Below are 14,356 nucleotides of genomic sequence, written 5' to 3' on the forward strand. Positions count from 1 at the left end.
CCACCATGCACCATTGTGAAGAGACAATCCATGTCTTCTTGATCTCACAGGGCAAGTGCTCCAACCTTTGTCCCTCTTGATGGCCACATGTGGAACTCATTCCACTTTGTCAGTGTTTTTCCTATGTTGGGGGGAGAGGGTGCCCAGAACTAGATGTCCAGGTGTGGTCTAATAAGTGCTGAGTAGAGAAGGGTAATCATGTCTCTAATTGACTGGCTGTGCTCTTGTTAATAGTGCTCCGAATGTTGTTGGTCTTCCTTGCAGGCCAGGGCACGTCTCTAATGAGATCCTCAGTGATGTAACCCACGGAAAACCTAGGAACAGTAGGACTATGCCCCTTTCACCAGGGGAGCTTCAGCTTTCTTGATATTTAGCCAGGTGTTGTTATTGTTAGAAAAGGGAGAAGGTGCATCTAACATCTAAGAGCAGCTGGTGTCTTTGGCTACTTCACAAGCAACAGGTTTTCTCCCTTTTTGGCAACATGACCTACAAATCTGATTGTGTTCTGACCATTTAAAGGTGAAATTATATGATTGTTCTAAAGATAGGTCCCTAATTACCCTTTAAAATCCTTCTTTAGAAGGGTTTCCAGAAATTTTAACATATTTACCCTTTTTATTGTGCATTTCCTGACATGGCTGAACAGGTTCCAGAAGGATTATTTTGTTATCAGGCTTTTAAAAATGATTACGAGGAAAGAATTTTTACTTCTCGACTTTAGGAGTCTGCAAGAGCCACACTTCTAGGGGTGACTCATATTTTTACTCCCCCCCCTTCAAATGAAGATCCCTGTCCAAATTATCAATAACCATTCTGCTTTTTGCAGGTGTGCAGTTTATCTAATCACAGGCATTTTCATAAATATGTTTTCCAGCAATATTTCTACTCTCTTTATTTCATTAATTAGAACACAAGCATATTTTCCCATCTTCCCCCCAAGGGTGGATCAAGAGTTCAAATGGGTCATCAGGCAGGAGCCCCAGAAGCCACAATTAAATCAGGCTTTAGGCAATCTATGATATGATTCAAATCTCATGGACTGAATATAACTCTTCTGGGGGACTGCAGAAGGCTCTTCACAGAGATCTCCAGGATTCAGGATACTCATTTGAAGACCATTAATGATAAATGCTCTATTGGCAGACCCAGAGAAATTTATCAGCAGCTCCATTATAATATGAAGGTGTTTCATTCCCATTGATGTTGATGACAGAAGAAGCCAGCTGATCATCTCCCTGTCCATTGTGGGTAGCTGAAAACACAGAGGTCCTACATTGACAATGAAAGAACCCCAGCTGTAACAGCTGGTTGGATCTGGAACAGTACATTATCTTCTGGCTTAAAATGTACTTGTATAACTCTTTCCTTTCTCCTCTTGGTAACCAGCATAGTTCAGTGCCAGCTCACAACCTTCTGGTCTAGATATTAAGAGGTTTTCTCTTTTCTTTTTCTTTCCCAGTGACCCACTGCGTATGAGGTTTTTTTTCCTGTTGATTTCACTTTTGGTTAGCTGGTTTTCATACAGTAGACATCATTGAAAGTAAAGTATTGTTTTGAAAAGCATGGCCAAAAACTATTCATCACTACTTCTGGCTTCTGAACAGAAACTTCCAGACTGTCCCACAAGAGAAGCTTCAAGACTTCTATCTGTTGGGTTGCCCCACCCTACTGGTAATGAAGTATCAGGTGTGCAACGACATAAAGGGGAGACAGGGTTGTTTGTCCATCTAAGTAATGATCAGCAGGAGCAAGGTGGGGAGATTCTGTATGTTGCTACACCAAGAATGGATCTATTTCAGAGAATCCCTGGGACATGAGAGAATTGATAAAAAAATAGTCACTAGTACAATTAATTCACAGATGACCTTCCTGATTGGTTTCCCTGTTTTGTATTTTTCTTGATTAGCCCAGGAAGGAATTTACTTCCCCACTATGAAATATTATCAAAAAGAAGGTCACCTTTTATGATGTTTGTCTCTTATAGACCAGGAAGGACAACTGATGATTTCTGTAGCTGCAGTATTCATGCAAGCCTTCTGTATCAAGAACCCACAAATTGAGTGGAATCGAAGAGAAAACCTGGGAGCAAAGAAATTAAGATAAGAAATGGATTGTGACATGGCTGGTGGGAGCTCCAGTAGGTTTTTTTTGTCTTGTTTAGATTGTACAACTCCAAAAAAACAAATGTAAATATAGTCTTCATCTTGATTCAGCAACTCCCAGTGCATCCTTAACTGAGCGCCTACTTAAATCCCACTCATAACTTGTGTAAAACCTACACTAAGCTCATTCTTTGCTTCTGGTTTTACACTGGCAGAAGAACTTGTCTCCTCAAAAGTTCATCTGCTTTTTCCAACCATGTACTTTCCCTATAAACATTATATTGATACATCATGACATCAAACATTTACAAGGAAGGCTCAGAAAGCAAGACGAGTGCCTTCCATTTCTGAAAGCAGCTAGGAAATCACTTCAGTTCTAATCATCATTCAAAAAAAGACCAAAGAGCATTCACTTATCTATGGGTGATTCCTCACTGGCTAGTTTGTTCCTTGTGAGGAAGATCATCATCATCATCATCTGGGTTAGAACATTATGCTTCTTTTAGAAGAACCACAATGCTTCTTGTTCACAGCAGACGTGTATGTATACTGGCCCAATTGATCCATGGGGTCTCCAAAGAATGGCTGAAACCTGAATCCTTCACTTCTTCCATCCATTCATTAGGTGACTTCAGCTCCTATGTAGCAGAGTGGGTAGAACCAACAGTCCTCAGCATCAGACAAATAGTTGTTCATCCTTTAGACAAGTTCTGTTTACAGGAAAAAGAGAAGGTTTTAGTGTTAGCTCCATTCTTAGGATGAGAAATCGGTTGTGGTTTTCTATATCAGATTTTTACTTCTTTTTCTTTTTTTAGAAGAATTTGGTCCTGATCAGGTGCCCTGTTCAAAATGTATGTATGAGTCAAAACCCTAGATCTGACCATGCAGTGATTTAAACTGTCCAAATTCTAGTCTAATCTTGAATCTTAACCATGTGCTTTCAAGGTGAATCATGACAGCAATTTCTGTATGAAAAAAAACCCAAACAGATTGTGAAAGAGAAGACTCATAGGAAGAAAAGTCCTTCTTGGTTTGAACCACCATATTCAAGGTCAGCATCTAAAGCCCTCAGCCTTCTTCAGAGAAGATACTGCTTCTTTGAGGCACTATCTGGAGAGCATCCAAATGACAATGCACAATAACAGGGACCGCTTCTCTGCACATTGCAGCTCACACTGCCTCAATGTATAGAAGTGGTTTCATGCATGGGAAGACGGGAAGGTGAAATAAGGAAGATGCTTGTGTATTTCAAGCTACCTTCTGCACTGGGTGTTCTGACCTTTAGAGAAAGTTAATCATGCCATCTACTTTCACTCTTCATTTAATCTCCCCTTCCCATCTGTTCAGTTTCTCTCAGCTGGAAGCAAGATGAAGAACGAGTACCAGTCAGCTGTCTCAGTAGTCCACAGCCCACACTTTGGGGCCATTTATTATAAGGCATTAACATCAATTGTCACCGCTATCATGACTGTTACCGCAGTCCATACCAGATTAGTAGGCAAGAACTGATTTTCTAAATATCTGAAATGTGGAATGAATAAGACAGACAGACAGACGGATATGCAGTATCAGAAGGGACTGTTCTGATCCTTTGGACTGAACTCTGAAACAACATATGCCAGATACCTCAGCTCGTGTGACAGGTTCAAACCTTCTGCTTGAGTCATAACATCCCTTTTAGAAAATCTCTTAATCAAGATTTCATGTGATAAGTGCTCCACCCCTATTGCTAAACAATATGCTCCAAAATAGTTAATTACCTTCACTATTTAAAAAATGCAGACTCAGTTCTTTATTTCCATTTTAAATTTGTCAAATGTCTGCTTCCATCCAGAAGAAATCATCAAGCTTTCTTTTTTTTCCCTATAATAAAAAAAACCACATTCTATTAGAAATTATTTATAGGCTATGGTCAGAAGACTCTTTAACCTTCTCTTCAATAAACTGTGGCAACTCTCATTACTATTTCAGACCTAGAATTATTCTTGTAGCTCTGAATAATTCTTAAAGCTTATTTTTTGTACAGAAATCTCCAGAACTAAATGCAGAATCCCAGTAAGGATCTTTCCTGAGCCATACTCAGAGGTAACATCACCTTGCTATTTCTAGAGGATATTCCCCAGAGTATGGCTTCATCCCAAGACTGTACTGAGTCTTGTGACTTCGAGTATTTCAACATAATCCTGAGAGCTCATGTATTTGGCTGTTATGACACCCATGTTCTTCTTAGAAGCACTGTTTTCTAGTGAATATTTCCCCTTTTTATGAGTGACCCACTTGCTTTTTCCTCTGGATACTTAATTTTGCATTTGTTTGGATTAAAATGAACACTCCAGCCAACACAGTGACCCAGGTCAACATGACTTGTTTCTGTCATTATTTACCACTTCACCATTTTTGTATGATTGGCAAATTTTACCAGTAATTACTTTAGACGTCTTCCAGGTAATGTTAGAGAAACTTAATAGCACAGAGCTTTCAGCACACTCCTCGAGGAGCCTACTGGAAACTCCTCAATACTGTAAGTCACAATTTACAATTTATTTGGTGGTCTCTCTATTATCAATTTTTTTAAGAAGTTTGATATGTGCTGCTTCCACTTTCTATAAAGAAGGGCCTTCTCAAATACTCTAGAAAAGCTTAAGTATACTCTATGAAAACTTACTTTATTAAAAAAACTTGCAATTTCATGCAATCAGGTTCATTTGATAGATGGTATTTTCCATGAAGCCGTGGTGATTGGTATTAATTGTACACCTTTTAATTCTTTGCCATGGCATCTCATATAAAAATTTTCATAATTTTACTGAGGCTTATGAAAGATTAACTGAGTTTACCAGGTCATCTAGTTTACATCCTTAAAAATTAATAATAGATTTTTTTTCTGGAACACTTTGAAGGTTTTCTAATATTCCATGAATTTCTAAAATGAACATTAATGGTTCAGCAAATTTCTGAGTCAATTCTTCAAGTATTCTGAGGTTCCAATTATCTTATCCCACAGATGTGAAATATTTAATAGTAGCTGTTTAGCCTAATTGTCAGCTACTGACTGTTTATACATTAAAAAAAATGGGTGGATGGATGGATGGATGGATGGGATGGATAACTGGATAGACAGATCTCACTAGGACATGATTAAACATTAGTGCAAGGTTAAATATTCCAAAAAGTCATCCAGCCCTATTAGACACTGGAAAACAGCTGAAGTGCTATGCCCTTGATCTGCAGACGTACTCCTTTATTGAGCATTCCAGTACCCATAAATCACCTTACAATACAATACCTTCCAATGCACACATACATTATAGAGCTACTTAGATACACATTGTATCCTGAAATTCTTTACAGCACTAAAAAATTGCAAGACAGCAGCTAGTACATCATGTAAAGAACATAACAAGGTAAAAACCTTGCAAGGCAATTAAAGGAAAACCTCCATTCTCTGATAAGACTAAAAAACATGGAGAAAGAGAAACTGAGAAATCTTAGAAATGAAATGGACTGAAGTAGCAAGGAAGTGCTGAGGGATAGGTGGTCAGATCCAGATGGGGGGAGAAGAGAGGGCACTCCTCCCCAGTACCCTTCCCCCAGAGGAGAAGACTCCTCTGATTTGAAAGCCTTATTGTTGCCTTCCCAGCAGAAAATATCTCCCTGACGTTCCTAGACCTCACCCTTCACTGGTTGTTAACAAAAGCAAGGAAGCAATGTACTAAGGGGATGGTTATATTAATAACCAATTGTATTATTAAATAATTCCTTAATTACTAACTCAAATGTTTGGGGAAGGAAAGGAGTGGGGTCTCTGGTATAAAAAATTGCCAGTGCTTTCTACAGCTTCCTCCATCTTAGTAGTCTGGCTGAGGCCCCCACTTATGTCCTGGGTAGCAGCACTTTGGATGCAAGGGAAGCAAGGGGCATGGACTTCTCCTGCACTAGTATCCAGCCCACATGGAGAGAGTCTCTTCTTTTTCACTGCATGGGAATTTGCCTTCCACAGGCTGAGAGGCAGATCTTTACTCTTCTGTTATTCTCATTTCCCTCTAGTGAGATGAACATGGGTTGAATGACAAGAGTGAAAAGTTCAGAAGAATGAGATCCTCTCCTTAGCTAGTGACTTTCATAACTTGAGGAACAAGAAGTGCCAAGAAAGATCCCTCATGGCAGTCAGAAAAATACACTGACAGCCAGAACTAGAAAAATGGATTTCTGGCCTAAAGAAGCTAATCAGCACCGTCTATTTGTTTCTGTTGTAGTCTCTTGCAAAGTGCATCTCTGAGATGGTATTTTTGTGCAGGAAGAATCTGGAACACAGATCAAATAACTCTTCTTAGTTTTAAGACAAATTAAATATTTGTTTCTTTGAGGTTCCTCTTTTCCTTCCCATTGCCAGACCAGCCTAGTTACATGAGTGGACCTGCTGTAGGACCACCTGCCCCCAGTTCAGAAGTCTGGATCAAAATTTTGCATCTGGACCTGTCATTCACTGTGGTCTTGACTTCTGATTTAGGGGATGCTCAGAGTAGTTACCAAGCATTGGGCTCCATCCAGAGGAAAGCCTCTGCTGAAGAGAGGCAACACGTTATTCCAATGTGGTAGCAGATTATCAAAAGGCTGTTTTGCACATTAACCACTAACTCTCCTTGCAGTGTGCAAAGAGAAACAGCAAACTCAGAAAGACCAATTAGGGATCCACAGGAACCTAACGATGTGCTCATTCAGGACTGCGCTTAGTGCACAAACTAATTCATGGCCATGCAGAGACACTACTCACTGTGAATGAAAAGTTTACAGTTGCAAAACAGTCTTCAAATGCACTCTGAGATAAATTGTTAATTCTCCTCTTTATCATCTCAGCTGATTAAAACAGAAAAAGAGCTCTTGAGTAATATCAGTTACATAAAGCCACTGGCGATCATGCTGACATCATGAGAAGGGCATGAAGCTCCCTCAGCATGCACCACTACCAAGACTTTGTGTGAAAGAAATGGGGAGAAATGAAAGCACCTCCAAGATGCTGCCCAGTTTCTGCCTGTTAACCATTTACACAGCCATGCAGGAAAAAAGCAGGCCAGGAGAAGTCATGAACTCCAAAGTCAGTACCTTCCTGGAAGATGCTGTGCTGAATCAGGAAGATTCGATGCCCTGAGCTGCAGTCAGAGCAAATTTCTTCATTCTTTGCTGCTTTGATAAATTATTTATTAGAACAGCCTTTTTACATAATCTCTGGGAAAAGAAAAAGAAAAAAAAAAAATCAACATCACCCCATAAAATAGATTTATCACAAAATCCTGTCCTCCTACCAACCATCTTCAGACTAGAACACCCATTTCTCTGATTATTCATTAACTGATGCACAGAAACAGCTTCAATCTTTTTAACCCCTCCCTTTCTCTTTTGTCCTTCAAGACTGTAGGTGACAATGCAGGGATGGTGTTCACAACATGGATAGCTTCTTAAGCAACTGTAGTACTATCATCATGCTTTGAGCCCTACAGCCATGGGCTCAAACATTAAAGCCATTCAAAAAGCAACTATTTAAGTTACTTTCCCAGTACATATGTTCTGTTCCTGCTCATACATGTTTAAATCTGGTATAGCACCATTAATGTTGCTGACATTGACATGGAGAAACAACGATTGTTAACTGCCAATAGTGCACGTAACAACAAAAAGTAATATAATCTACCAGTAGCTATTTGACCTGAAAAAAGAACGGAATATGATATTGTTAGGATAGCTTGTCTGTCTGTCTATTTGCCTATCCCTTATCACTGTGATGTCTCAACTCAGGATAAGCCACAGCTTTTCTTCTTTTTGAAGTCCATCCAAATACCTTCAACAATATGAAATACAACTCCACATAAATAACAGGAAGGGGGAGAGCCGAATGCACCAACAACTTCTGAGCTCATCAAGGCTGCTGAAACTTAAAGAGTAAAATAAAGCTAGAGGAATTAGCTGCTCTGTCCCGAGGATGTGTTCACAAGGAAAACACACCATTATTGGCATTTGTTCTCCTCCTCTCTCCCCAGCCCTCCCACCCCAGCCCCTCCACCCCCAGCAGCTAGCCAGTGGAGATTTTTATGTTACAGCAGTGGATATCAGGACAATTAAGGAGGAAAAAAAACAAACTATCCAAATCTGGTTGAAATCTGTAGGCAACTAATACCAATAGCATCAGAGTACAACTCCTAGCTTCATTATCTGGTCTAAATGAAAAATAGTGAGCAAATGCAATCCTGATCTTTCTTATTAGTTGCATTTGTTAAAATGCTGTATTATTTACAGCTTTGCACAGAATGACGAAATGGCCTTAGAATTCCATCGCAAAAGCAAAGTGATGATAAAAGCTAGTGTAGTCTTGTGAGCTTATCTAAAGGCAAGGTTCTTGCAGAGGTACAACTGTATCAGCATCCCAACACCAGGGTTTATTGCCTAACTAAAGGTCTAGTCTTGGCAAAAGTACACAAACGGTAGACTTCCATCATACTTGGCAGCATTTCTGGTGGGGTTTGCATGCATTAGGAGCCTGATTCAGCAATGAACATCTCTCTGGGGAGTGACTCACCTGGGCACTAGCCAGTTAACAACATCTGACCTTGAGATGTCAGTCCCAACTGCAGAACCAGGTTAACCCTATAACAGAGGTGCCTGCATTTAAGCTAGGTGCCTGCCTTCATTGCAATCAGCCCTGGTCCCTGCTACACAGCCACTGGAACTTGTTTCATTTGAGCACAGCTAGGAGTGTCCTGAAAAGAGAGAGAAATCATGTCCTACACTCCACTGACTATATTGGCTAGACCTCCACTGATTGTTTTAGGATCCCAAGGTGATTTGCTCACAAATGGATGCAAGTGTAGACACACTACAGATGTGCATGTTTAGTCAGTAAGAGGTACATTGCAACAGGATCAGGTACAAGAGTAGAAATCAAAGTTCACAGGCAAGCTAGGTTCTCTGAAGACATGATATAAGCAATTACCCAGCTGCAGCCAACTCAGCTTTGTTATTTGGTAGCTGTGTATATATTAGTAAAGTAAACATACCTGGCACTTTGCCCTAGTACTGGGGCCAGCTGGCACAGAATGGCCCACACCCAAACTGTTAAATTCTCTTACTTTCCAGAATATCACGGCCACATCCAAGCTAACTACTGAAAACAGCCTCTGTTCTGTGCTAATACTCAGACTTTGCCCAGGAATTGTTTGGAGCTAGGCACAAGCCAAAACTATGTCAAGGACCTTTCTAAAAATTCAGTGGTACAGGTGACTGGGTTCCAGTTTCTCTGATCTTCCCTGGCACAGTTTTAGTTTACTGTTACAGATGTAGCTGATGGGTCTTGGACAGGAGTATTAGCAATCCAGAGGTGATTTTAAAAAGAACTGGCTTTTACTATATCCTATATTCAAAGATGTGAGGTAGTTAGACAGCAAATTACAAGCTGAAGCTCAAGTAAAGCATTTCCAAGGGACCTTCCAGCAATATTTAAAGACTGAATCAGCTCAGGTGAAATCAGGGGGTGTTCAGTTTGTTCCTTTGCTGAGATCAAATTATAGGACCTTGTTGACTGATAGATTATTCAAACTAGTCAAATGTAAACTGGGATCACTACCAGGTGCTCACTGGCTAATAAGTGATTGCAAAAGCAGATCCATTGCCCAACTCATTACTCACCATAGCTCTCCAGTTTTCTGTCTAGAGATCGATGACTGCTGTGAGGCTTGAGCAACACTTTTGTTCACACCTTCAGAGCTGCAGTGTTGGTACCTCCTTATCTGGGTGATTGGCAGGAAAGCTGCATGGACAACCAGTTACTTGTAGCCTTGTCTTCAAGAAGACAGGATGAAGAGGGGTGTCTGTTTATTCCACAGGCCTCCCTCTTAAAACCACATCTGCCATACTCAGTAAACCTGTTGTCTCACTTTGAGGCTAAGATCATAGGTTTTATGACCTCTCATAAACTTATGTGATTAGCTAAAGTCAAAAATTAAAGTACATCTTTAATGCAACAGTGTGAAGGTGTGCTTGTGTATATGTGCATGTGCATGAGTGTGTGTCTTTTTCAAATGCAAGCCTGTGTTCATCTGTGAGACTTGCTTTTGAGGAGGAACTAGACCAGTGAGGAGGTGCTGCTGAATGCATTCACAGAACAGCCCAAAGCTGTAAGCCATGCCTGGTGCTGTTGTCAGGAGCAGGTGTATACCTGGCAGCAAACATTCAGCATTAGCTTTTTGAGGGGCTCTCAAACTGTCTCTTCATTTCAGCTTGTCTATTGAGAAACACTGGGTTCCTAGGTTTGACTTGTGCTGCCAGAGATGTGCAGGGGTGGGAAAACAGATTGCTTTGTCTGGAGTGCAGGATGGTCCAGGCTAGTCTTACCCAGGGTTTGTGCTCAGAAATGTTGTTGGCACACAGGGGCATTTCTGGCAAAGGTAGCACAGGCAATTCTTCTACAGTGTGATGGCCCCCTGCCTCACTAATATCTCAGACCCATAGTCACTCTAACTGAAGTCTTACAGTCTGAGCAAATGAGGTCTTTTCCTGCAGCTAACATAAAAAAAAAGAAGAAAAATATAAACCAAAACCCACACCAAAAACCCTTCCCAATGCTGAATGTGTTAGATGCATTGCATCCTGCCTGGTTCTGACCTATCTTAGCTTTTCTGATCCCCAGACAGCAAGTCTTCCATTGAGATAAAGAATGTGATTTTAGGAGGCCTGTAGATACAATATTCATTCACTATAGGTGTTTCTTCTGCTGGATGTGCTCCATGGCTGATTGGATGATTTGCTGGCAAGGGATGAAACTACTTATGGAAACCATGTTAGGAAAGCACTCGTGTTCATCTTTCTCAACTGCAGAGTCAACATAAAGTCTGCAGTAATTGCCAGTTAATAAAGCTCCTCGTATTGCTTAAGTGGCCAACAATCAAACTATTCATGCCAATGAATACCATAATGGAGAACTTATTAAATTCACATTTTACTTATATTGCCATAATAAGGAAATAACAGTAGGTACGTCAGGTTCCCTTCATCATGGATATTGGAAGGCAAAGGAAAGGTTATGCTGGTGAGTGAAGGAGAGTCTAGAGATTTACCCCAGTCATGACGGAAGGAAAAAAAGCAAGACAGAATGCCTTGAGTGCCATGCATCACATCTGCTGACACACAGCTCAAAGGTGACCCAAATCTTGCATGTGCTGGTACTGTGGCACCAGCATTTGGATCTCCATGCTTCATATAGTCTTGTGTCCAAACTGGCACTCAGGCCAGGCACTGCGTCCTGGGAGACTGATCTGTAACAACCCCTCCTACCCTTCGTCCCCCATTGGCAACCATCCTCTCCTCACTCTCCTGCCTACCTGCCCACCCTCCTACCTGCTCACTCCCTCCCTCCCACCACCCTCACCCCCTTCCCCATGTTCATTCTCAGTGGTCGTTACATGTACGTGCCTTGGCCCCCTTCAGCTCATTAAGCCCCCTGCCTTGCCTCATGTTTTGACAGGTTTTGTGAGTTTTGACAATCCTGCCAGTGCCCAAGCTGCTATCCAGGCTATGAATGGCTTCCAGATTGGCATGAAGAGGCTGAAGGTGCAGCTGAAGAGGCCAAAGGATGCTAATCGTCCCTACTGAAGAGTTATGGGAACCACTGGATACAAAGCACTAGCACAGGTAACTGCATGGGGAGAGGGTGTCAGCTGTGGTTGTAGCCTCTCTTTGTGTTGCAGACCCTCAAAAAGACTCAGCTCTGTGACTCTCTAGCTTCTGCCTTTTTCACTTAGGCCTCTGGCTAGAGCCACACTGCACAGATATGCACCCACACATAAACCAGGAACTGTTTGTGTGTGCGTCTCTTTAGAAAAAGAGGTGGAAGGATGCTTAACGAGGGATGAGCCAAGTTCCCCACCCCAGAGGCATCCTGCATCTCTAGAAACTCTTCCTGGTCACTAGAGGAGAGCCAGCAGCTGTCCTGATTGCCCTTGCTCAGCCAAAGACAGCATTTCTGGTGGCTGAAGAAAATCTGCAATTAAGAGATGGGACTGGGCTGCAGTTTAATCCCAGGTGACTGGACTGGGACAGTGTCTGTCTCAATAGCTGTGTGTTGCAAACGTTTCAAAGCATTCTTCATTCTTCATGCGGTATAGTCTGTATCCAATTTCATCCCAGCATAATAACTTTATGTAAATATGTCTCCCTGACCACTAAATAACCCCTAATTTCTTTCTTCCCACACCCAAGAAATTAATAGAATGATCCATGCTCACTTCTTGCTCAGTTACTGTTAACTTCTCTGTGTAGATAAAACCCAACCAAAGCCAAGGAAGCTTTGCTTCAGTGAGGACCTAGACAAATCTGAATGACGGTCTCATTGTTAGACTCAAGTACTTTGTGTTGTAAAGGAGCCAGCTTGGTGCTCCAAGGGAACTTTTAATACATGCAACAGTGTCAAAAATATCAGAAGCAGCAGCCTGATTTGTTGGAATCCCAGCCCGTCACCAATAGCAAAATGGAGGTGTTTCCAAAAATGGAAATATTTTCCACCACTGGCTGGTTTTTCCATTAGATAATTCTTTGAGAAACAAAATATATATAAATATAAAACCATACGTGTTTGTTACAGAGACAGGAAGTCTGCCTCCTGTTAAAACTGTTCCACACCAGAGATTCCCCAATAAACGCAGAACTGAGTGGCCCCAAGCTGCAACAAGCAGTTTGCACTCCTGAATTAGTGACAGAGAGATGGGTTAGCTGACCTTTCTAGGCCATTATAGCTGTAATGTCTAAGACACAGTGATTTTGATTCAGGCCTTTTTTGACCCATCTAAGGTACAGGCAGGAAATCCCTATCTTCAACCTTCCCAAAGAACTATGAAGTGTTCTAATTTTTCACTGGAATCTCTAATATCTTTGAAAAATTATTGTTCCAGTCTTCAGAGCAGTATCCTTTCCACTGAAAATTACGGAATGGGATCAAATGTCTTTGAAAGAGGTGCTGCACTGAAGACAACATGAAGCGGATTAAGAAAACTTTCAATAAACATATCAGGTGCATCTACAAGATACAGCCTCCATAGTTTAGACTCTCCTTTATATGTGACTATATGAAGATAACTGCCAATGCATTTTCCCTCTTCAAATACCTCTTTTCTTTTCCTTGCTTATGACAAGGCCTCTTGGAAGCTTGAAACCAAAGTATGTTTCCATATCCAAATGCTTTTTGCTTCATCACACTGGCTTTTTACTGCAGGTTTTGCTGGGGGAGAGTGGGAGATGCATGCATGCAATTTTGTTAAAGCAGGGACTGTCTGTCAGGGAGATTGTCAATAACACCTGCAAAGGGATCAAGGAACACAAGGGTCTCCCTAGTTTGGCACCAAGCAATAGCTTTAAATAGTAGCATAGCTGTGAACAATGAGGATATGGTTGTTTCTTATGCTCGCGTAAGAAAGTGCAGGGCAGTAGACACCCGTGTTGTTAAAGATTCACTAGTATGAGTCTATGGTATTTTCATTATCACAGATCTTTATGAAGTGTTCTGCCTCTACTTTTTCACCATCAGGCTGATGTTGAGTTCTCAGATAATTTCCTGTTAAAAAGATTACTCACTAAATAGGACCAAGATTTGTTGTTTGGGTTTTTTTTCCCCAATAAATTATATAAAAAGAAATCAGCTGGTAAAATAGCAATAAAATTCTGTATCTCTCTCTTTGAGTATTTTTTTTCTTTTCTTTGCTTCTACAAAGCAGGAGAAAGGTCTTGAATTGTTGCCTCTAAATAGACAGTCCTTTAGGCTTCCTGCCTTTTACTTTGATTGTAATGCTCTGCTGTCCAGCAAAATCAGTTCAGTTGTTGCCACCAGATCACTTCCACCCTCTGCTTATAGGAGCCTTTATTAGAGGTAAAGGTAGTCCCTACCAAAATGGATTAAATGCAGCTCAGAGGTCCTTATTCTCTTGTAGACTGCCACCTTGGTGAGCCCATTGAAGGAGCTGAAGATGTACCTGTCTTTTAGCAGGAGAGAGTTCTCCAGGAAAAAAGTTTTGTGTGTCGTTTTTTGCACCTAACAAAAGAGAATGGCCAAATGTGTGTGGCCCCAGGAGGACACTGAAGGAGCATATCCCAGGGAAGGATCTGATTTAGCACAGGGACTACCATGCCAGGTTAGACTGGAGAAGACACTTGGTGACAGCAAGGATACCCAGAAGCTCAGAAGGGCTTAGATCCAGCTCTTTCTTCAGTTCTTCTGC

At 41.2% G+C, this 14,356-nt stretch overlaps 1 protein-coding gene across 48 annotated transcripts in view; it reads left to right on the top strand.

The window, feature by feature from the left end:
• Window positions 1-11,741, top strand: part of CELF4 (CUGBP Elav-like family member 4) — a 700,143-nt gene extending 688,402 nt beyond the window's left edge. For all 48 annotated transcript variants that reach the window (XM_075726713.1, XM_075726739.1, XM_075726712.1 and 45 more), the window contains one exon: window positions 11,614-11,741. In XM_075726713.1, the coding sequence (XP_075582828.1) occupies window positions 11,614-11,741 (128 nt within the window). The remainder of the gene's footprint in view (window positions 1-11,613) is intronic.
• Window positions 11,742-14,356: the final 2,615 nt, after the last annotated feature.

The sequence above is a fragment of the Pelecanus crispus genome, chromosome Z (genome assembly GCF_030463565.1).
Source record: "Pelecanus crispus isolate bPelCri1 chromosome Z, bPelCri1.pri, whole genome shotgun sequence".
Classification (NCBI taxonomy): Eukaryota; Metazoa; Chordata; class Aves; order Pelecaniformes; family Pelecanidae; genus Pelecanus; species Pelecanus crispus.